Source organism: Fusarium sambucinum, chromosome I, assembly GCF_050947815.1.
Source record: "Fusarium sambucinum isolate potato_lamoka chromosome I, whole genome shotgun sequence".
NCBI lineage: Eukaryota > Fungi > Ascomycota > Sordariomycetes > Hypocreales > Nectriaceae > Fusarium > Fusarium sambucinum.
Genome location: NC_139294.1, coordinates 10,836,476 through 10,858,983, shown reverse-complemented (window position 1 = coordinate 10,858,983; position 22,508 = coordinate 10,836,476). Strand labels below are relative to the sequence as shown.

General features: G+C 47.3%; 8 protein-coding genes across 8 annotated transcripts; 3 read left to right on the top strand and 5 right to left on the bottom strand.

Moving 5' to 3' along the window:
- Positions 1–5,315: 5,315 nt before the first annotated feature.
- FSST1_006242 (uncharacterized protein) lies at positions 5,316–5,678 on the bottom strand (the record flags this gene model as incomplete). The annotated part of the gene is made up of 1 exon (XM_083232592.1): positions 5,316–5,678. The coding sequence occupies one exon, from the start codon at positions 5,676–5,678 to the stop codon at positions 5,316–5,318; it is 363 nt and encodes a 120-aa protein (XP_083089672.1).
- A 682-nt stretch (positions 5,679–6,360) lies between these two features.
- On the bottom strand, positions 6,361–8,141 carry FSST1_006241 (phosphate transporter; the record flags this gene model as incomplete). Its single annotated transcript, XM_083232591.1, has 2 exons — positions 6,361–8,021; positions 8,066–8,141. 2 exons carry the CDS (start codon positions 8,139–8,141, stop codon positions 6,361–6,363), a joined length of 1,737 nt encoding a protein of 578 aa, XP_083089671.1.
- A 1,540-nt stretch (positions 8,142–9,681) lies between these two features.
- Positions 9,682–10,092, top strand: FSST1_006240 (succinate dehydrogenase assembly factor 4; the record flags this gene model as incomplete). Its single annotated transcript, XM_083232590.1, has 1 exon — positions 9,682–10,092. One exon carries the CDS (start codon positions 9,682–9,684, stop codon positions 10,090–10,092), a length of 411 nt encoding a protein of 136 aa, XP_083089670.1.
- Positions 10,093–10,320: 228 nt separating this feature from the next.
- Positions 10,321–13,827, bottom strand: FSST1_006239 (histone deacetylation protein Rxt3-domain-containing protein; the record flags this gene model as incomplete). The annotated part of the gene is made up of 1 exon (XM_083232589.1): positions 10,321–13,827. The coding sequence occupies one exon, from the start codon at positions 13,825–13,827 to the stop codon at positions 10,321–10,323; it is 3,507 nt and encodes a 1,168-aa protein (XP_083089669.1).
- Positions 13,828–16,855: 3,028 nt separating this feature from the next.
- FSST1_006238 (uncharacterized protein) lies at positions 16,856–17,947 on the top strand (the record flags this gene model as incomplete). Its single annotated transcript, XM_083232588.1, has 3 exons — positions 16,856–17,537; positions 17,586–17,866; positions 17,909–17,947. The coding sequence occupies 3 exons, from the start codon at positions 16,856–16,858 to the stop codon at positions 17,945–17,947; spliced, it is 1,002 nt and encodes a 333-aa protein (XP_083089668.1).
- Positions 17,948–18,242: 295 nt separating this feature from the next.
- Positions 18,243–19,052, bottom strand: FSST1_006237 (uncharacterized protein; the record flags this gene model as incomplete). The annotated part of the gene is made up of 5 exons (XM_083232587.1): positions 18,243–18,483; positions 18,532–18,586; positions 18,631–18,754; positions 18,815–18,951; positions 19,004–19,052. 5 exons carry the CDS (start codon positions 19,050–19,052, stop codon positions 18,243–18,245), a joined length of 606 nt encoding a protein of 201 aa, XP_083089667.1.
- Positions 19,053–19,685: 633 nt separating this feature from the next.
- FSST1_006236 (uncharacterized protein) lies at positions 19,686–20,684 on the bottom strand (the record flags this gene model as incomplete). The annotated part of the gene is made up of 1 exon (XM_083232586.1): positions 19,686–20,684. The coding sequence occupies one exon, from the start codon at positions 20,682–20,684 to the stop codon at positions 19,686–19,688; it is 999 nt and encodes a 332-aa protein (XP_083089666.1).
- Positions 20,685–21,236: 552 nt separating this feature from the next.
- FSST1_006235 (uncharacterized protein) lies at positions 21,237–22,398 on the top strand (the record flags this gene model as incomplete). The annotated part of the gene is made up of 2 exons (XM_083232585.1): positions 21,237–21,288; positions 21,539–22,398. 2 exons carry the CDS (start codon positions 21,237–21,239, stop codon positions 22,396–22,398), a joined length of 912 nt encoding a protein of 303 aa, XP_083089665.1.
- Positions 22,399–22,508: the final 110 nt, after the last annotated feature.

Here is a 22,508-nt window from a genome sequence, read left to right as displayed (position 1 = left end):
CGGTACAAGTCTCCTCGCACACGGTCGTTAGGGAGCCATGTTTTCGGCGTTTGTTGGAATGTCTGTCCGATAGTACGTTTGATTGGAAGTGATGCCGGATAGAAAGAACATGGCCTGTCCTAGATGGAGGACCCATATCTCGCAGACATGTTTGTACATGATGTCCATGTAGCAAAGCCCGTCAGCAGGTAGACTTTCAACGACATGTCCAGCCAGGTGTTCCGGTGGCCGTCATCAACGGCACTCTCGTCGTTCAAGTCGACCCCCTTGCCTTGTTTATAGTAAGCTCCTCTCGATCTGGGAGATATTTCAGATCTGATACCTTGCAGGCCAATTTGTACATGATGTCCATGTAGCAAAGTTTGTCCGCAGGCAGGGTGATAGAGAAACGTCCATAGACTTGTTCGCATCTCTATTATCCTTGGCCTCTGTTGGTTGAGGAAGTGGACTGGAATGTCTGTTCCAGCCCGAAAATTATCAATTCTTCCCAGACCGATCAGGTAGATGGTGCTTGGAAACCATCTGATTAGGGTGTCGACAGACCCAAGATCAACAACTAGGCAGCAGATCGATAATAATCAGATGGAGGATCTGGCGTTAAATGTAGGTCTCCAGCTTGATATCGCACATAGAACTGAGAGCCTCAAGTCGTTGCTCGCTCTCTTGCGTTGACATCACGAGGGAAGAACCGCCTTCTTGCCCTTGCTCTTTCCAGCATCTAATAGTAGAGAGGAAAAAAGATGCGGTGCGGTGGTGGCTGACGGGAGTTGTTGGATAAGCTTGGGATTTAATGAAACTTGACTCGTACCGACAAATTTCCCAGTTCGATTCGTCAAGCCCACTCTTCCTCTTCATGGATCATGCTGGAGCTCTTAGACAAGGGTCTAGCTTTCTGGATGGCTTGTAGATCAGATCGACATGGGAGTTGTCATTGTGGCTGCTCTTCGTCTGCTGTCCATCTCGGTGGCGCAGTATTTCCTGAGTTGACGTTGCGATCGAGCGCGTGCCTTCGTTCCATAATCCGGGGAGGGAAATAAAAGTTGTCTTCTTGCAATGGAGGCGTATCCTCAATGCCAGGACACCTCTTGTAGAGACCATTTTCTCGGACATTGTCGTTGTTCGTGTATCAACTGGGCCATATGGAGATGATGGCGTTTGACGGTATCGTACTTGCCTCGAAAAATGCCGGCCGCACTTCAAATTGTTCATAGGTTCGACCCATCTGCAGCTTCAAACCTACTCTCAATTATGTCCGGTAGAGTCAAGTTACCCATGATGCCTTGTAATGGCCCTCATCCGTCAAGGTAGTAATAAGGTCAAAATGGGTAATGAATTTATACGTGATTCCAATCGGCCACATAGGTAGTCAAGGATGCCGAAGCGCTTGAGTTGTTGTACGAGATCTTCGTTCGTTTCTCCGCGGATCTTCACAGAATAACAAATCCGCCATGACATAGGAGAAAACCACCATCGGTTGCAATGCAGGACCTCGGAAGGCGATAATCCTATCGGCGTGGACTGGAACCAGATGCTTGGCTGAGATGGCTGGGTGAATCTACCAATTGGGGGGAACTTCAAGTTCGCAGGCGAGGTCGTCTAACATGCATCTGATGATGAGAATACGAAGTGCATGGTTCCTGAAGAAAAGACGATGGACGCGTGGTCTCCTTTTCGTTACCTTCAACGGAGAGAATGACGGAACTGAGAACGAAATACTGTGATGTTCTTGACCATCCCCATGTAGAAACTCTCCCTCTTGGTAAGCGTTCCAAAGGTCCGATGCAATCACAACGGGTTCCTCCTAGCCTGAATCTCTCCATCAAGATCATTCCGTATTCTTCTGATCGATTCCACGGTCATTGTGACGACAGTGTTCCAGAGTCCTCGAAATCCGATCTCTGTGGATTGAGAATCGAAAGGTTAAGAAGTTTGGTGACCGAGTCGGACTTCGAACAGCTGGGCAGTTTCCAGTCTTGTAGTGCCGCCTGCCCACTATCAGTGGCATCCCGATCGCAACAGACGAGACGTGTACGATCAGCGGTACCATTCGAACCTTTGAAAGGTTGGTCGACGGTCTCTAGATGAGGTGCTGTGAAGTCCTTTGTAGTAGGAGGACGCCGGAGCCTTTAAGAGGTTGTTCTCCTTGCGTCGGAATGGAACCAGGGCCGTGCCGCTAATCCACTCTTTGTGCGAGCGTAAGAAGCTGATGGTGTTCAAAATCAGCTTCTATTACCAAGGGTCGAAGCATAAAGTTGTAAAGTTAGGGCAGGATAGATTAACCAATGCTCAACGCGAATAAAGGCTTTACAGGACAAGTGGTGCCAAGCGGCATCACACCCGCAACTTTTTGCCTTGAAGAGAATGGCCGTAGATAAAGAGAATCGTAAACAAGTACAAGTATCATGGAGACGACATAACTAAAATCAAGTTAGTGAGAGTCTTATCATGTAGACAATAAAGGGAGTGAGGTGGAGAGGGAGGGCGAAGAAGGACTTGGGAGGTAGATGACAGAACCCCTACTCGCAGGTTAAAATACTTACTTTTGAATCCAGGGTGTATCCAAATTTCGAATATGTTCAAAAGGTGCGAGCCAGGCCAGCATATGGTACCTGTCGTGAAACATTGTTATAAAGCAATGGGGAACAGGGCGTATTTGGAGGTTTCTTAGGTCGCTACAGCAGCAGACGACATGCTGACAATGCCGTGTAGAGAATAGTATGATGAACGCTGCAAAAGTCGGCGACGCAATGGAATTCGTGCTTCACTTTGATATGCTGCTAGCAAGTTCTCCGGTGGCTTTTGTTTACGGCGTGAATGAGTGAGTAGAAGTGTATCGACTAGGCGCTTTTTCTGTCTGTACGCTTCTTCCATACATCAAGCCACTGTCTCGTCTTGGGTCGAACAAATTTCGAGCTCTTCGTACTGCTCGTGTAGGAATCCGGATCTCTGATGCCGTTAGCTTTGCAACTTCCAATAACATTGTGTCTAGGTGTTCTTACCTCATCTCTCGCTTTCTCTCCTGGTGAGAGACGAACGTGCTATAATGCCCGTTCGGGGTTCTCATGAAGTTGATATGAAATGGCACAATTGGTGTGTGAGGCTTTGGCAAAAGGGTGCTTAGAGGTCCAATAGGTCCAATCTAGCCATACGATATTGGCCCAATGATCAACTCCCCATGTAGCATAATGTAGCATGATAACAAGTGGACAACTATCCAACTGCAGATGGGTGTTTATAGTGAAGAAGGTAGATGAAAATACCACTAGGTCGGTTTGCAGATACCAGCAGGATACATCAGGTCCCGAAACGTGAATACCTGAGGGTGAAGCTCTGGTCAAGACATTGACAACAGATCTTGGATGCTCCAACACCAAGTTTGGAATGTGTCAGCATCAGCTTCAGGCCAAATTTGAGTGTGGCCTCGGCGCTAGAGCCTTCAATGGCTTGTGAGGATACTGCTGCCATGACATTGTCGGGGATGGCACCGTTGTCGTTGCTCGGCTTGAAGAGTCTCTTAGAGAGATCAAACCCTTCTTCCTGCACCAACTTACAGAGCTGGGACCCATCGAGACATAAAGAGACTGATACCGGAGTGTCTGGTGCTTTGACGGGATTGTACTTGTAGCTCGGTGGGAAGTGAATCGTTGAAATGCAGGCCTGTCAGTCTCCGAGCAGGTCTGGCACCTGACTGGCCTGGGGCCACTACATAGAGAATAGAGAAATGTCAGTCGAGAGTTTCATTCAGTATGTGTCATTGGGCACTGGAGGGGCATGACAATTTACCGACGTGCATGTTCAAGAATGGCAAAAGCTTCATGTTGCGTTGGGCTGCTGGGGACGCCTCCCCAGGACGTAGCAGTGATCTATTCGATGGTCAGCATGTGTAAACCGTTACGACACGATCTAATCCATCTCTTGTTGAGTCCTTTTGTCATCCCTTTGAGCAAGTCTATGTAGACTGAAGGTAGAATGTCTCCATCAATGAGGCTTCAGATGTCTTGTTGAGTTACATTGAACCCCGAGCACGGCTGAGCCGCACCAAGACATAGTTAAAGTCAACAGTACAGGTACAGAGAAAGAAGGGAAAGAAGTGTGCCAAGACGAAACGAAAGGGGGGAGGAACAGGCCGTATATATAGACGAAAATCGAAGGATTAGTCATTCAATTCATGTTTCTGAGATGAAATAAGATGGAAAGCTTTGCCATGGCTAACTTGGTACAATCTCATATTGACCTGATCCATGATTCTACAAGCATGGCATTTTGCAGACGACAACAAGTTTCGGCAAGCAATTGCAGTAACCAAAGCAAGATTCCCTTGGATTCCCGTGGTCTTGTCCAATCACTTCTCGACACACTTTGATACAATCGGGACGATGTATGTTATGCTGTATCAAAATAAGTCTCAAGTTAGGGCCATCAGGGTATCAGAAACATTGACAGCTAGACGCATAAAACAAGAAATTCGTAGGTCACTTCATACTCCTTAGGCCATAGTTCTTAGACTACTTATTTTTGTACCCTAAGATTTAGGAGGTCATCTTTTCTGCTGCTTGATAGGAGGCTTTGCCGTCTCAGTCCCGTCTACCAACTTCTGTATGCAAGTCTCCTCACATGCTCCGGACCTTCTTGTCCAATGATACTACGAGAAATGGCATACAGGAGGCCGACCTCTGGTTTGTGGGTGGTTGAAAGGCAGACAATCTAAAATTCTGGTCCAAACCAGCAAGGTCTGACTCACAGCTCTCCTGATCTACTCTGTTGTTACCCGGATGTCTTTGTAATACGAACACGAGATTCTGTCTTGGAATATCTTTGCGTTCCTCAGAATTGATAATTGATTGTGGTGGTAGATTGCAGCTTGGTCAATGCGATATTTTGCCCGTGTCTCATCTACATGAAGCCATACAGCATGATGGCCACTTTTTTCCAGACAATCACCGCTCCTTCCATCATTCTATCACTTTCAAAAAATCATTCCTCCAATATATTTTATCATTTAATAGTTCCAGATGAGATTTCTTTACTTGTGCCAACCTAGTACTATGGCAGGTTAACTCGAACTTGGTATGAACATATCATTCCGAAATTCTGACATGTAATCCATGTCCCATGCATTACTGCGTTTACAAGCGCGGATACTGTGCATATAACTTGCAAGGGTATTTGAAAGCAAAGTGGGCGACGGGAAGAAAACAGCCAGCCATACAGCCTCACGATGGAAACAAGCATGGTTGCATGAAATCGAGACTAACAAGCCATGGAAAACTACACATGCATACATTCTCAGATCACTATGCTCACCATCCGGTTGGCTAGCTTGTCGCGGCCTGATTCTTTGCTTCCAGCTTGGGCTCATGGAAGCACCGGGTCTCGGAAGTGATATCTGGAGCCGGCACTGATACAACCAAGATACGTCGGTTTGGGGCCAATGTTCTGCAAAGATCACGAGGAATGTATTGAACTTCCTGTACCAATACTCCGCGAGGCCCTGATGCAAGGGCAAGTAATCTGTTTGCTGAATCTGGGGTGTCGTCTAGTTCTGCGGTGTGGTATGCTGTCTTTTGGAAGATGGACATGAGCCGACGAGATGCCAGACAAACACCTCGAAGAGACTTGTGGTCAACATGGTCGCCAATTTCGAGGAGGACCTCAGTTGGTAGTTGTGCGAAAGCCATTTTCTTCTTTGCAGTGACAAGTCAATGTAATGAACGTAAGATTGAAGAGCATGTTGCGTCACTTATATATGTGTGTTTTTGACTTGAAACAGAAAAAGTCCAAGCCTTTTTAATATACATCGAATTTTCCATGATAAACTTCATTCATTTGCTTAGATCAGAAACTCAAGACCTTGCATCAATAAAGGTTTTCTCGTGATGCGCGAGTTTTCCTATTAAGAGGGCATATACTGTGACTGGCAGAGAAGCTGCCTAGCTGTCAATAAAGCAACGACTGAACTCTATGGTAAAATAAAAGGAATAAAGCTAGTATATTTCTTTGGGCGAAACTTATATTTAGATTGTTGAAGCATATTGTGTTGTTCTAAAAGTTTGGAACCTCATTTTGTAGAGTTAATTTGGTTGCGGATATAAGGGCTGCAGAATAGACAGCCTGAGAGGTCCAATTTTGAAAGCATAAACCAACCTACCAACTTTGTCTATTGGAGTCAGTATTAGACTTCGGTAATCTTGAACAACCACCAAATTTCGTCTCGTATACTTCTGGCAGCCATTTTTAATACCCTCAAGTTCTTCTCCGCCACATCATGACTGTCACTCCCAGCACATCTACGAAACTCAAGTCTCATCGAAAGAAAAAGATATCATAAGAAAGGTATCATCACTTAAGACTAAACACATATTACGCAGTCGGTATTTCCCATCTTGGCGCATTGATAATAAGTGCCATCAAACACCCTGACATGACCCCTGTCACCGGCAACGTAACAAGCCACCCAAGATATATCCACGCCACAAGCTTCGGGTTGATGCATCTCCAATCCCCGTTCGCCAAGCCCACACCCACCGTCGCTCCCGTAATGCACTGCGTCGTTGACACAGGCAGAGACAGCCTCGTCGCCATGAGTACCGTCAACGCACTCGCAAGCTCCATGCAGAACCCGCGACTGGGCGAAATGAGGGTCAAACGGTTGCCCAACGTGCGCATGACGTGGTAGCCGTATGTGAGGAGGCCAACAACGATGCATGCGCCGCCTACAACGAGGATCCAGATGGGTATCTCGACGTATTCTGGGATTCCGCCGCTGGACCACACTTGGTATGCTGTTGTGAAGGGCGCGACTGCGTTGCTGACATCGTTTGCACCGTGGACGAAAGATGCCGTTGCGGCTGTAAGGATTTGAAGGGCTGAGTACATGTACTCTGCACGGTTATCGTAGTGAGCTGAACGAGCATGCATATCCTCCAAGTCCCAGTTGAGAATATTGTTTCGCTTCTGCATGGCCACGACATCCTTCTCTAATCCGCGAAGTAGCACACGGTTCACCTTCCACGCCAAAACGCGGGGACTATTCCATTCACCGTCAGGACGGGGAGGTACAAGTTCCGAAGAAGGACGTCGTCCGAATCGATTCGGTGGGGTTTTAGGTGGTGTTTGTGCTGGTGGAGGCAGGATCCATTCGTCGTCTCGATCGAAATCCGGTAATTCGCCATTCGGTGTCTGGATAGACTGTAGAAGATGTTCAGAAGTCCGTATGTAGTTGAGTTCTTCGCGCGTGAGATGTCCCTGATAGTAGTCCCTGATACTAGGCTTTGTGAAGCCAATTGGTGTCGGTGGAGGTGGTGATCTCCATAGAAGCAGTGGTCCTTGGAAGACATGGTACCATTTGAGAGTCCAGTCTTCATGCATTATCCTCGTCCATAGAAATGGTAGCAGAAACACAGCCTGTAGGAAAGTCATCCCGGTGGCTGTAGCAAAGATAGCAATGACTGTATCCCGCGTAGACAAGTTAATTACGTGGATGCCCTTCCATACCAAAAGCATCGTGAGCGCGCCGACTGTGAGGTAAGTGTAAAACGGGATGGAAAAGAATGCTCTCTTCACGGCTGTCCTTTTCATCAAGATGAACTTCTTTGTGCAGAGAAACAGCACATATCCGAAACATCCCGCGATCAAAGGCGCAATGATCCAAGCTGCAAAGATCTGCGAAACTCCATGCCATCCCCAGCTAACTTTCTCGATACCAATCGAAGCCGTAGCCGCACCGACTAAACCGCCAATGAGAGAGTGTGTCGTCGAAACAGGAAGTCCTTGACGGGTCGCGAAGGTGAGGAAGAGCGAAGATGATACGATAGTACACATCATGACGAGGAGTAAAACACCAGGTGAGCTGTCGTAGTGGTGGGGGTCGACGATCTTTGTGCGAATGGTATCTGCTACTCGAGATCCGACGGATACACTTCCACTGAATTCACAGACTGCTGCTACGAGCATTGCCTGTTTCATAGTAAGGGATCTCGAGGAGACCGACGTTCCGAAGGAGTTGGCCACATCGTTGGCGCCTAAAGAGTCAGCATAACACAGTACGTTTATGTCAGGGACGTACCGATGTTCCAAGCATCGAGACAAGCAAAGAGGACAGTCAGAGCAAAGATGTAATCATACTGATGAAGTGTCGCCATCGAGGGAAGTATAGTATAGAATTATAGGGAGATAAACAATGTGCCGCGTCTCCACGACAATGGCCTCTCACTCCATGATTGATGGACAGGATATAAAATGAAGTCTTCAACAAGAGCTGACATGCAAGACAATATAAGACAGGCGGGGCAAACGGGTTCTTTAAAGGTTCAACCCAAGAAATTGGTTAGACTATAGAGCAAGCTTCAACGGTTCTGAGTGTGCGTCTTTGCGTAGCTGTGATTCGATAGGCGAGGTCGATCTTGGCGGGGAGGATAATTTTGACACAGGGGCGACAGGTTGGTTACTCTAAATAAAGACCGAGACGTAAACAACTGAGGTTTTGAGCCAAGAGTGTGTCATGATGGTGATGGGGGGGCTGTGGTGGTGAGGAGCCAATGATACCATTAGGATCGACCACGAGGTTGATCAACGGAAAAGAGCCGCGTGCTTAAAGTGAGAGATAATGAGATGATGTAAAAGAAAGGAAATATGGGCAATTTTTTGAGTAATTCTTAGTGAGATCAATCAATCAATCTCGTAGATTTATCCCGCCGATACCATCCAGCTGCTATAGTGATGCGTATTAACATTGTCATTCTTTGATATCATCCCGACACCCCCAGAGCCTTTCATTTAACTACACATCTAATAACAGATCTAAAATAAGATGAAGAAATAAAACTAGATAATAACATCCGAAGCTTCCATATCGCACCATCTCAATCCTTCCCTCACCGAGACCCAAGAAACGCCACACCTAAAAATCACCGTTCAATACAACACGCATTTCCATATCAAAATCCCCCATCAACAAACCTTCATCCCACGTGCAATCAGATCCACCCGATCGGGCGACCGAAGTGGCTGCTGTGCCGTTGACATGACACAATGAGACAGTACTCGGGCGGGCATTTGACGTTGCAATCCGAAAGCTTGGCTTTATGTTGATTCAGACTGTCCACTTTGGCATTCAGCTTTGAGAATGCCTGGCCATATGGAGTATTGCCCGAGGAAGCAGAGACACAGATACGCCCATCTTGGGTTCTCTATTAGACAATTGCTCAGGAAGTTGATATAAGAAATACTCAAAGCCAAGACCCTCATTATTCTTATTTTCATGTATAGGAAGCGACATAACTCGTCTCACTCTAACATCCCCCATCCTAAAAATGAAGCCATCACCACCCTATACCAAAAACAGTATACCTTTTTACGTCTCCTTCCCCCGCTAGTGGGTAGCAGAAGAATTGACGTTTAAGTTTTAGGTGATATAAATAAATAGCCTAGAAAGTACAATCTAGGTAGCATAAAGTGGCCTCGTAATTTAGTCCTTATTACTCCTGGCGGCCAACTTTTCTAGTACCCTGATGCCTCGGAATATTCCCCACCAATTCCCGATTTCAATCTAACCTCGGCCCGTCTCTCACCCGATCTATAGTACATCATCACTCTATCACTTTTGCCTCTCTGCCTCTCATTTACAATTTATTGCGCCAACCTCAACACCATCAACTTAAACAAACAAAACATAAACCAAAAATGTCCCGCCTTTTAACCCGCCGCTTCACACCCTCCCTCATCCGACCACCCCCAACTCGATTCTCATCAACATTCCAATCCCGCCCCGGTCCTCCAAAGCTCCCCGCCTCAGAACAAGCCGAATTCGAACGTCTACAGCGCGCAGCGTCTGTATCATCTGCTTTCCAACCTACACAAGAAACAACAGAGGCTACTGGAGCTACACCTGCTACATCGCAGATAAAACACACAACTACACCCGAAAAGAAAACCGACGATGAGATGAACGTGGGTTACTTCCGTGGTGCGCCGCCAGAGTTTGAGGGTGACGTGAACCCCAAGACTGGAGAGGTTGGAGGACCAAAGAATGAACCTCTTCGATGGGGTGGCGAGAGTGATTGGTCTTATAACGGACGAGCGACGGATTTTTAAAGACGTGGCATGCGACAAATCACAACGATAAATCTCGGTGGCGACAGAGACAAAATGTACAAAATTGTATCATATCCAACTTATAGACAAGGCGGACGCCTTCTGATTAAACTTGTTATTATCATAACCTGAAAGGGGGTATTTCTAATGTTACAAGACCTTGGCTTCTTTGCCCTGCAATGCAATGACACCAACGCCTTTTATGGTATGGCGACAAAATCGTGAGCCTCATGAATCCGTCTTCGCCTCTGCGGCGGGTGCCTCGACGGCATCGTTCATCTCCACATCCTTTGGCTGTTCCTTATTTTCTTCCTCGTTTGCTTCGGCATCGTGTGTAGTGAGGTGACTGTTTTCCTTGTCGCCTTCGACAACGTCCTGATCCTGGGTCTTTGGCTCGACTTGTTCAGGATCCTTCTTCCTCCATGTAGCTGATATTCCGCTTTGCAGCTTTCCGTTCGTTTCCTTCTCTTGGATATCCAAACCATTGACATTAAGACTCTTCTTGACCTCACGCATGGCCTTGCGAATGCGGTCACGTCGAGCTTGACCTCGAAGTCGGGCTTGTGGCTGTGCTCCATTCTCCACCCATCGTACACTTTTGATCATGTAACTGATACCATCATGGACGGCATGACGATGACCGTAATCGCCACCAAACTCTCGACTCGTAATACCATGTCTGGTAGAAGCGCCGTATTTGACCAATCGGGGAAGAATGAGGATGTTGACGTGCAAATCGCGTCGTGCGGGTATCGGCATCGGTCCACTGGTGGGAGGTGCAGTGATAAGGCCTTCTGAATCCAGGTCCACGGTCGAGGTAGCAGGCTTCTTACGTCGCTTGTCGCCGGGTCCTTGATCAATATCCAAAACCGAGTTATCGACTTCCTCAGTCCATTCTCCTTTTATCCATCCACTGTGGATGCATGCAGCGACGACATCAGAGTCGTCTGTGTAGACATCAGTACCCCAAAGATAACCTCTCGAGGTGATTTCTTCTCTTGAAGCAGATGATAGATGGACTCGAGCCACCTTGACTGTCAACAAGCAGTTTTCCTTGTTCTTGATCAATTCCCAAGGTAGGGGTTTGGGGTTTGAAGCAAAAGCGCGATGTGCAGGATAGTTTGGCACCAATCTGCCAGCTTTCAATCCCGGCTCATAGATAAAATCTCCAAGATGGTGTCTAGGTCGGTCCGATACCGAATCCAGAATTGCCTTTGACTTGACAATGGTCTTCGCTTTCGGTGGTATGACAGGTGGGGCATTTGGTACGGGTTGCTTCACTGGTGGGTGCTGGTGTTGATGCATGGGCCGCGGTGGATGATGGTGGTGAGGAACAGGAAGACCCTTGTCGTTTGTAGGAGCGCCTGCTTTGAAGTTCTTGAAAGGCACAACACCACTCAACGGGGCAGCGTCAGCTGGATGGTGATGGTGATGATGCGCGTGGCTGGGATAATCAGTAAAGTCACGAGGAAACGGGAGACCAACATACTGATGATGGTGGTGATGCTGATGTTGGTGCGTTTTGGGACGTTTCGCCCTGTTGGCAGGAGTAACTCGCCCCGAACTTTCATCATCACCCTTGCCTTCATCATCTTTCAGTTTTCTCCTCCTGCCTTTTGTACCCTTGCTTCCTGCCTCAGGACCAGAATCAGGTGTCACATTTTCAGGATCCTCGCGCTTCGCCAAACTGGCAGTTGTAAAAGGCATGGCAGCGGATGTGATGGGGCTTGAAACACCCATAACTCCGTTTCCAATACCGGCAAACATGCGGCCAAATTCGCTCTTGATTCCTGGCTCGCCAGTTGGGCCAGGTTGCTGTAATTGCGCGCCTTGTACGGCTTGTGGGAGAGGTGATATTCTTCCTTTGCGGTTCATTTCCTGAATCGCCAACAAATTACGCTGACCATTGGGAGCTGACGCATCATCACTATTACGGTGTCGAGGAGATTCGAGTTGTCCCGGACCAGGAGCTCCGTTGTAGGCTATGGTTGGTGGTGGGGGGCCGCCTTCTTCCGGTCTTCGGTGCGGTTGTTGTTGTTGTTGTTGTGCATGCATTAAACTCATTCGGGCTCGGTCGGGAGAGTCATAAGGTGCGGGTCCATGGGGCATGGTTTGACCTGGCGGGCCTGGCATAGGATGCGACGAAGGAGGATATCGATCGGGTGGAGGACCTGGGTAAACACCATGAGGAGGATAAGGCGTGGCAGAAGGAGGATAATCGGGATGTGGTCGTTGATGATCCATAGGGGCTCGATAGCTAGGGTCAGCGCCCATGCGACCCCATTGCCCATCTCGCGGATCTCGCTCTCGGATATCTCGAGGATCCCTGCCCTGGGGATCACGCGGGTCTCTCTCTCTAGGATCGCGATCGGGGGGTCGACCGTACGGTAAAGGATTTCGAGGAGGTTCGCGATGACCATAGTCACCAGGATGTATCGAGTGTCTTCCCGAGTCGCTGCCAGAATATGCGCGTTCCCTTCTTTCGCGCTCACGCTGCTCAACTTCGCCCATTCGTTCGCGTTCTGCTCTATAGCGGTCTTCGTAGGGGTTGGGTCGCAGACCAACTCGTTCCGGATTGTATTCCATGCCAGGTGGAGGTCGACCCATCTCGTCGCGTCGCCCGTATGCCTCTTCAGGGCCAGGTGGTCGCCCCATTTCCATCGGTCGTGGCATTCCTGGGTATGCCTTGGGTTGGCTATTCGGTCGTGGAGGAGGCCCAGGAGGTAACCTCCCAGGCTCTCTTGCATGATCTGCAGAGCCTGAAGGATGCCTTGAGTAGGTAGAAGGTGTGCTATAACGCGGGACTTCGGGAGTGTAGTGACCAGGTGGTGAGTTTCTGGGTTCGTAAGGTCGCTGGTGATCTGGGGTATGTGGCCGACGGAAAGGCGGGTATTCAGAAGCACTCGAATGCATTCGAGGTGAGGCGTGGACGGCGGTCGCGAAGCCGGGACCTGATCCAGGGGCGGCTGAATGAGGAGGAAAATGCGACGGCGGAGGTTGCGATTCACGAAGAGCAGGCGGCGGGCCACCTAGCATGGATGATATCGACATGGAGCTGTTGCTGCTACCAGTTCTTGCGATAGAGCCGAGGCCGGGAAGTTCTCGACCGGAGAGAAATGACATGGGAGGCCCGACAGCTACGGGAGGTGGTCGCGGTGGGGGAGGGCCGTAGCCCATCATGCTGTGCGGCTGTTGATTTTGGTTTTGTTGCTGTTGCGGCGGTTTCGCCCCCGGCTGGGGAGGCGAGGTCGGCGGTGGCATTTCGTGATTAAAGATTCGCGGGTTGAATGTGATTGAACGCGCAGTGTTTGAATCGTGGCTTATTTGGCGTTGGGGTTGAGAGTAAAAATTGGTGTCGGAGGATCGTCGCTGGGCCAAAGTATGAACGGCATATGCAGGGTTTTGATGCGAGGTGAAATTCTGAAGATGCGGATGCGACTCGGCGCGCGCGATGTCATAAGACGGTGTGCGGGAGTGGGTATGTCTATGCGTGTGCGTGTTGGATCCCCAGTTAATAAATGCAGATGTCGTCGTCGCGCTGGGAGAATAGGGGATGCTGATGGAGAGGTGAGTAGGTGGTGGTGTCGAAGCTGTAGGTGAAGCTTCAGCTAGAGCTAGAGCTGGAAGGAAAGGAGAAACAGAAACAGCAATAGTGTTGTTGGTAGAAACTGGAACTGGAACTGGAACTGGAACTGGAACTGAAAGTGGAAGCTTGGACGGATGCCGTGGATCCATGGCGCCAATTTTTTAGCTCCAAAATTCCCTTTCGGCTTCAGGTTCCAGCGACTCGAGCTAAACCAAAAATAACAAGCTGGGCCATCCACTCCAAGCCTTTTTCGCCTTTTTTTCCCACCCCCAGGAAATCTCTATTACAAGAAAAAAATGCCAGTCAGTTGGTTTGGTCCACTATTTGGAGACTGCCTAGGACGGGCTGAAGCTGAGTCGAGTCGGATCGGATCCAGGGGACAACGCGTCTTGTTTTGTGTAAAGTCAAGTTGTTTGTAGGTTGTAGGTACTTTAATGTCTATCTGAATCGTAAAAGGATATGCAGTAAATAATCACAGCAAAGTCTGATCTACCCGTGATTATGCGACCAACTCAAAAGGTGCGGCGGCAACTCAGATTCAATAGGTCCAAAGCAAAGCAAGGCAAGGGGACAGACAGGACACACACACTGAATGCAACACGTGCCAAAGAGGCCGTGATACTGGAGGAATTTAGATTGTAACAAACAATACTACATTCACTACTAGCAAAAAAGCAATACAAGGCATACAAACTCACCAGAAAGCGTGATCAAGACAACCATCCACTCCTTGTTACACTGACTATCACCATTCATCGTCACTGTACAAATACATAGGCTACGTATGCATCATGGGAGAAAAGAAAAAAATGCAGATGCGACAGGGATTAAAAAGAGGAGGGGGGAAAGCAAAGCAGAGCGGTGGGCGCTAAGTGGGCAGTGAGACATGGATGAGCGAGTGACACACACACACACACCATGACTGAGTCTCCAAAGACCCTGTTTTTGCCCATGAGGACCAATTCCATCAAAGGAGCTTTTGACTTTTGCATGTTGAGTTTAAAGGGTTAACGCCGTCCGTTGAGGGGAAAACAAACGGACAGATAGACAGGGACGGATAACAAAAAACAACTGACTCGGAAGCTAGTAGGTACCTACCTACCTTAAGCTGGCTGGAGCTAGGGGAGCTGTTTAAGTTGCGACAAGTCATTTGTTATTTTGTCGCGTTGGTTGTATCTTAGGCAGACAACTTCATCTCGCAACTGTCACCAATACCCAACAGCAACAGACATATCAGACAATACATGGTCCTTCATGACAAGCTCAAGTCATGATTACCATGACGCCAACAAACAGACAGACGCAAACCAAAATCTCCAACAAAAAGCTTTCCCACTAAACTAGGTCCAGTTCGCCCCAAGCCTTGTCTGCCGTGGCCGCGGTCCTACCAACGAATAGGAACAAAGTGAAATGCCATCCAACAAGCAGGGGTCATCATGTGTTGTCATTGTCACTGAGAGAATGCTTTTTTTTATGTTGTATTTTTGTTTCTCCCCATGACTTGTAGTGACGTTACCCCATACCTTGCATGTCTCTTGCGGAACAAACCTTTCTTTTTGGTTTTCTTTTCTTTTCTTTTCTTTTCTCTTTAATTACACCGCTTGTATTCTAAGACATATGAGACATGATCTGGCTGAGAAAACAGTTTGTATGCAAGCCACAGAGTAATTCACTTTTGATAGCCAATCCAACAGACATACACAATGTAGAGTGTGTTATTTCTTTTTGTGCGAAATCTCACTTTTTATGCATTCATCCGTTTTCTCATCGTATTCATGTCGTGCTCATACCGTCAATCGTTGTTGGTGTTTTTTGTTGTGTCGTGTCGATCTTATGCAGCTCGTGCCTGCGGCTTTTCCCCTCGAATCGACGAACCATCTCCGTGCTTATGCCGACAGGGTTCAGCCGACCGTTTTTGTAATGATCGGCCGAGGCTTAGGCTATCGACTTGTTAATCACGATGAACTCTCAAGCATGAGGGGCTTTGAGTGACCAGCGGCGGTGAATATGCATCAGCACAACATTTACAAATAATCAATACAAGGGAAGATTGGGTCCCTTATGCTTGGAGCCGGATCCTGATCATTTCTATTATTAGTAATGTGGTGTGTCTGATTGTACGTATCACGACGGCCTTACCCTCGCGCCATGAGCTTACCCTACAACAGATCGGAATTCCACAGCTTGTGTAAACTAGATACCCAGAATATGAATACATCGCACGATACATGCACGAAATTCCATCTTTTCTGACTTCTCTTTCCCCTTTTTTAGTCTCGATTTTTTTTGATGTTTCTGTAGTCAAGGCTGGCAAAGCATTATGGACAATTGCAATCATACGAAAGGGTTTGGACGTGCGAGAACAACTTCAACATAGAACAGAAGAAAACAATGTTGAGAACAAATTAGAACAAGACAATTGAGAGAACAGGAATTACTTAAAAGTTCAACACTGACAGCCTTTCCAAAATATCCATTGTTGTCATCACCTCAACTTGGCGTCTACTGTCTGTCGGAGACGCCAAGGACTTTTCTCAATTTCCTATACTGATCATGACCCAACGTATGACAACTCTTTAAAAGAATGTAAAGTTGTGCAGACACTATTGTATAATACCATTGCTAGGGTGTGTACAGAGATTCTTAATGAGAGATGCTATTGTGCTCTTTCACCAGGTCCTGATGCTGACTGCTATATCATGACAAAGCCCCTTTCATATTATACTTGCAGAGTCGACCCGACAGTAATATACTATACATTGAGAAAGAAACAACGACCAGAAAGATGCAAAGCTAAAGCTACAACCTTCCTTTGACTCAAGGGGTACCCTTTCTCATCCTATGGTACCAGACCAGAGGGGCTCGTCTTACACTCTGTTCGCAGTGCCCATGATCCGTTAAGCACCTTGTTCGCACCGACGAACACTGTCAACTGGCGTTTACAAACGCCAGAAGAATGCAATAATCGTTTGTTTATTCGCTCGAACAGTGCACCCTTATATATTATTCTTCTACGGACTTCTCTCCTCCTCAACTTCTCTCCTTCTCTCCACCAACCGTGTTATCACAACTACACACCACGGTATACTACTCCACGACGACTCCATATCTTTCTTCATACCCTTATATCCTTTCATCTCTATTATCTCCTATCTCACTAGTCATTACGAGCACGAAATGGCTTCAGTACGCTTTGCCAACTATGTTGAGCGAACCATTCCTCTTCACGAAAAGCCCTCAAAGGCCTCCGACAGACCATTCAACAATGCCACGGCTAAGAACCCACCCATTCTTAGATTACAAGGCGTGAACCACATTCTGTTGTACCCGGGGTCATTCAACCCACCGCATCAAGGCCACCTAAACCTTCTTAAGCATGCCTTCGAGAACGCAGGCGCTGACCTCAACATGGTAGCTGCCATTATCCTCCTCACGAGCGATGAGCAAGTACAGAACAAAATGGAACGACGCGAAAACGCGATCGCGATACCACAGGACAAGAGAGTCAAGCTTTGGAGGGGACAAGGCATCCCTGTAGATTGGGCTTGGGTGTACGACTGTTCCGAACACTGGTTCAGCTTCCGAGATCGCCTAACTAAGGCAGTACGACGAGACCGAATGGAGTTGAAGTTTGTTGTTTTGCATGGACCGGATATCATCACTACGACCAAAGGATTCAACCCCAACGGCTGGGGTTGCTCAGATGCTATAACTAGCGACATCTCCCGCGCGGTCGATTTCCGTTATCCAAGCACTCTCAGACAGCTTGGAGGCTGCGCTGCGTGGAACAAGTTGAATGTGGACCGAAGTATCATTGAGAGAAAGATCCGAGTCACGCTGCGAGGACATCAAGAATCTGGTAAAAACCCCCTCGAACCAGAGAAGACACAAGCTAACAGCAAGACAGCCATCCAAGAGGCTATCATCAAGGCTATGGAAAACCTTGACACCATTTTTGTGTGTAAACAGACTCTCGAGAAGCCCAAGGGATTCGTCCGCTTTCTAGCAAGCGACTTGACAAAGCAGACAACAGACGCACCCAGCTCCACCAAGATCCGGGCAATCATCAACAATTCTCCCCCAGAAGAACTTGAGGCGAATCTCAGAGGAATAGCCCTTCACCCAGACATCTTGGTGAAGGTTTTGAAAGAACTGCCGAAGGCCATCAAGCGCGACGTGACCCCAGAGGTAGAAGAGTGGGAGCGGAACTTGGACTGTTCCGTGGATTAGAAGAACTATGACAAGATTATGCTTTCACGTGGAGACTAGTAGCTTTCTTGATTCTTGGAGCTGACCTTGAAAGTCTCCCAGAATAATTGGAGAGTTGTTTGTATGAAGAATGCTAGAGTTTGATCCAGAAAAGAAATTGGACGACTGCAAAAAACCATGAATGACAGGGTATACAGAAATCATGTACGATAGACAAAAGACAGAGAGAGAGAGACCAGGAATACAAATCAGAAAATCAGAAAAACACAATAACAAGTCCCAAAAATCCAAAGGTCGCATTCGTCGCTACCTCGGACGGGATCCCTTATGCCGTGAAAAGCTAGAACCCTTATCCTCAAAGCCCTAGCTTTTCACGGCATAAGGGAGACCGCTCAAGGTGGCGACGAATGCGATCCTTCCTCGTAAAAGACTTTCCGCAACCTTGACACTTCCCGCTCTGTTCAGGAATATTGTTCGCTTTCGCCCAGTCCTTGTGGGATGACCAGTAGTGACGATGAAGTTCTTTCTTATCTGCTCCTGCAAAGACGCAGTGCTCGCAATTGTATCGGAGGTTGTGTACGCGATTCCAGTGTTTACTGTTAACGCGGTTAGATAGATATGGAAAGTTGGGGGAAGACATTTACTTGAAGTTTGCGCCCTGCTTCCATGGTTTTTCACAGCATATGATTTCGACTGTGTCTGTTAGCCATGTCGAAGTATGCTGGCAACGGTGAATCACTTACCCTTGTTTCTGCTTCTTCTTTGCAGCTGAGAATCATCCTCTGAGCTACTGCTATCCATCAACAATCCCGCTTGTAGATCTCCTGGCTCGGGGTCGAGACCATAACTACGCGCTGAACTCTCAAACTAGGTCTGAGAGCTGGGAGAGGTGAAGGAAGAGTTGCTTGGGGATTCGTGCGACCAGACAGAGGAATGATTGTGGTCATAGAGACTTGGGTCAGATTCATCCATTGGAGAAGGGTTTTGGTAATAGTCTTGAGGTTGGTGGGCGAAATGCTGATGTCCAGTTGCCTGTTCTGGCCGGTCTAAGATAGACTTGATCTCTGGTTCTACAGTCAGGAGAATACGTTAAATGTTTGTAATAGATTGACTCACTGTGTTCGGGGAAATCCCGTTCTATGACAACATTGCTGAAGAGTTCCATGATTGAACACGGTCGAATAGCGTTGTGAATTGAAGCTGCTAGCGAAAACTTCTGGGAAATACGACCAACAAATGATTCTCAATTGACCCTGAGTATGCGGGTGAAGGTAGAAATGTTATCTCGATGAAGACTCAAGAAAATCACGGAAGACTTGTGCCGGTTTATATATCCCTAATCCCGACAGTACACCAACGCCGATTATCACGAAAAATCCGCCCAAGCGCTTTTCAAGCTGGGGGCCGGCCGATTTGATCAGAAAAAGCAAAGCTCCATTCCTCAATTGAAAGACAGAGGGTTACATTCGTTGGTAGTCGCCCAGAAAGCCTCGCGGGCCGGAAAACAGGCCAACTGATGGACACGTAGATGCATGCGTGATTGGCGAGATGTGCATGAGATGGTGGGAAGCAGCCATATGACGTGTATGATCGACTCTTTTCTTTCCTGTTCTATTACAGTCGCTTGTTTGTGGGCTTTGCAATTTTGTTCACAGCCTGATTTGGGCGAGGTGTTGGTCGAAGACATGGACACGGCCAACAAGTGTGATCTAAGTCCTACTAATCTCATCTCTTATGCCTCCAGCAGCCATTTATGATATACATATGATTGGAAAGAACTGAGATTTCCATTATGAGCCTATGTCTGCGCTTCGTAAATATACAAAGTACTATTATGTTGATCCGGCAATAAATAAAGTCTCAACTTCCCATCCTCCACACTAACATCCATCGGATTCTGCGTCACCCTGACTCCCAATTTGCTATCCATCTCAATCGGCACTTCAGCAAGAGGAATCATAGTCTTTACATCTACCAACGCGATACCACCAAGGTTATACCCGCTGACAGTTGCCACTCCCGAGCAGAGCATGACACTCTTGCCATTATAAAAACCACTATATCCTAACCATTTGCAGTCTTGGTAGTCAATAAAATGACTGGGATTTTGAACGACTTCATCTGGCGTAGGAGATGCGTCGCAGCCTGTTTTGGCGGTTCGGAGATTCCATGTTGATGCTGTTCGTGAGCCCCAGTTGAGAGCTGTGATGAGATTGGCGCGAGTGTCATGGACGATACCACCAAGATGATCATTGTAGTTGAGGACACGCTCCGGAACAAGTGTCTCTGGGTCTGTCCGATATACATACGCAGTACTATTGGGACGATACTGCGCAATAGTTCCCCAGATATACTGACCATCATAGTCAATCCCTCCATTATGGTACTCATCATCTCCTTCTTTCGTAATGGTAGCATCGACAATCATCTCCCCTTTTCCATTGTAGACCATCAAATGTGCCAATCCTGCACCAGCGGTTCTGTCTGTCCCGTTGATAATCTTTCCATACTTTTTCGTTGGCTCTGTCCAATGTCCTGAACTAATCACGTATCGATCATCGCCAAGTCGCACGATACCCTCTGGCTCAAAAGTGTCTGCTTGAAAAGTGATGTTTTTAATACTCTTCCATGTTGTAGAGCGGCTTAGTTTCTGGAAAGCGTGGATTATATCTGGTCCGTCGGATGCTGCATGGGATGGTGGTAGTGGAGTTGGAGCCAGGGGGTCATCTCTGTAAATAGCAAGGTTACGCGCCATGGCGAGTGCTGGACAAACAGCGATTGAGCTTGTAAGCTTCATGTCTGTTGTTCCAAGATTAAGAAGAAAGTGTATCTGGGGTACGAATATGAATATTGTTAAGAGAATAAGGATTGGAAGGGTGACTTTAAATGATGTGCTAGAGCACCATGGCTGTCCTGTCGGGGAGTCCTTGTATTTTAGCCGGCGGTGATTGGTCTGAGACTCCATCTTGACGCATGCTTATTATAAAACCAATAATGAATGAATGAGTGAACGTGTGATGATGAACAGCTGTAATGGTGGTGATGGTGAAAGATAACAAGAGACAAGTTGAACCAACCCAATGGTCCGGCCCGTCACGTGGAGAATGGCGATCCGGCAGATGAGGCGGCGATTCTGGGGGGGTTTCCGGGGTTCCGGGGCCCATTTTACCGGGGCCATTAAACTTTATTGAGAAAAGGTGGTATTTTTAGATTACTCAATAACAACACCAATGCTTAAATTTAATTGTCTACACTTTTGATACATACATCGTTTTCTCGAGAGATAAATCTTGAACATATTAAATCTTACAATTGTAAGAATGATACCCAGTACATACTCTTTGATGAAATGTCTTTGCAGTCCTGTGTCTGTCTTGTCCGCAAGGTTTCAAGAACAAGGAGTATTTACAAAAAACACAGTTTAAGCTTCGCAGTGACAAACATTATTCTGAACATAAATAATTAAAAACTCTACTGTTATCATATGAAACATGTTCCCATCTAGCTAGCGCTGTGTGAGAATAATATTCCCTTAAATACAAACACCAACCATGACGCGATGGAAGATCAGAACCCGTTTCTTAGTCTTGTCCGACACCCACGGCTAAGAATTCCCCGGCGACCGCAAACCCTTACACAAAGTCGACGTAGCAATTCACTGCGGCGATCTAACAGAAACATCCAGACTCTACGAATTTGAGTCAGCCATCCGTCTTCTCAAAGACATAAACGCGCCACTCAAGCTTGTCATCCCAGGCAATCACGACTTTACCCTCGACACCCCGACGTTCAAGAGGGCGATAGCCGAAACGCCTTTCCCCGATATGATAGTAGAGAAGCAATATGGAAGATTTGGAGAAGCGAGACGCTTGATGGAGAGTTTTACACATGAGGGTATTGTGTATCTAACAGAGGGAGTTCATCATTTTGATCTCGACAATGGGGCTCATCTGGTAGTTTATGCGAGTCCCTATACTCCTTCCAATGACTGTTGGGGATTCCAGTTTGATCCTTGGATAGGTCACGAACGGGAAATCAAGGAGCAAATCGACGTGGTAATAACACATGGTCCTCCAAAAGGTATCCTCGACATGACTTATCGCAGAAAGCACGTTGGTTGTCCAGACCTCTTCGAAGTTGTCGCTCAGGCAAAACCTCTCATGCACTGCTTCGGCCACGTGCATCGAAGCTGGGGAGCCGAGTTGATCAAATGGCGAAACCACGATCCTGAAGAATCATCGCTTGATACAGCCATGGATACGGGAAAGTCTGTCACGATTGGAGTTCTTGATCGGTTTAGTTCCAGTGAACTCATGGTTGCTTGGCAGGAAGAGAATAGGAACATGAGTATTGCAGATGCGAGAGTTATACCCACAAAGCATTGCAAAGGAGACGAGTTAGCGATTAAGCGAGGGGTTGATACTCTTTTTGTTAATGCTGCTATTCAAGGGTCGGATGACATACCTTTTCATCACCCGTGGTTGGTAGAGCTTGATCTTCCTATAAGTTGAACTACTTATTTGCGCTCTCTAAATTTTGCACAAATATTACACTGATATCCTGCAGTTACATTGTTTAACGCATATCGCTGTTGACCCGGTCTGTTTCTACATTTTGACGT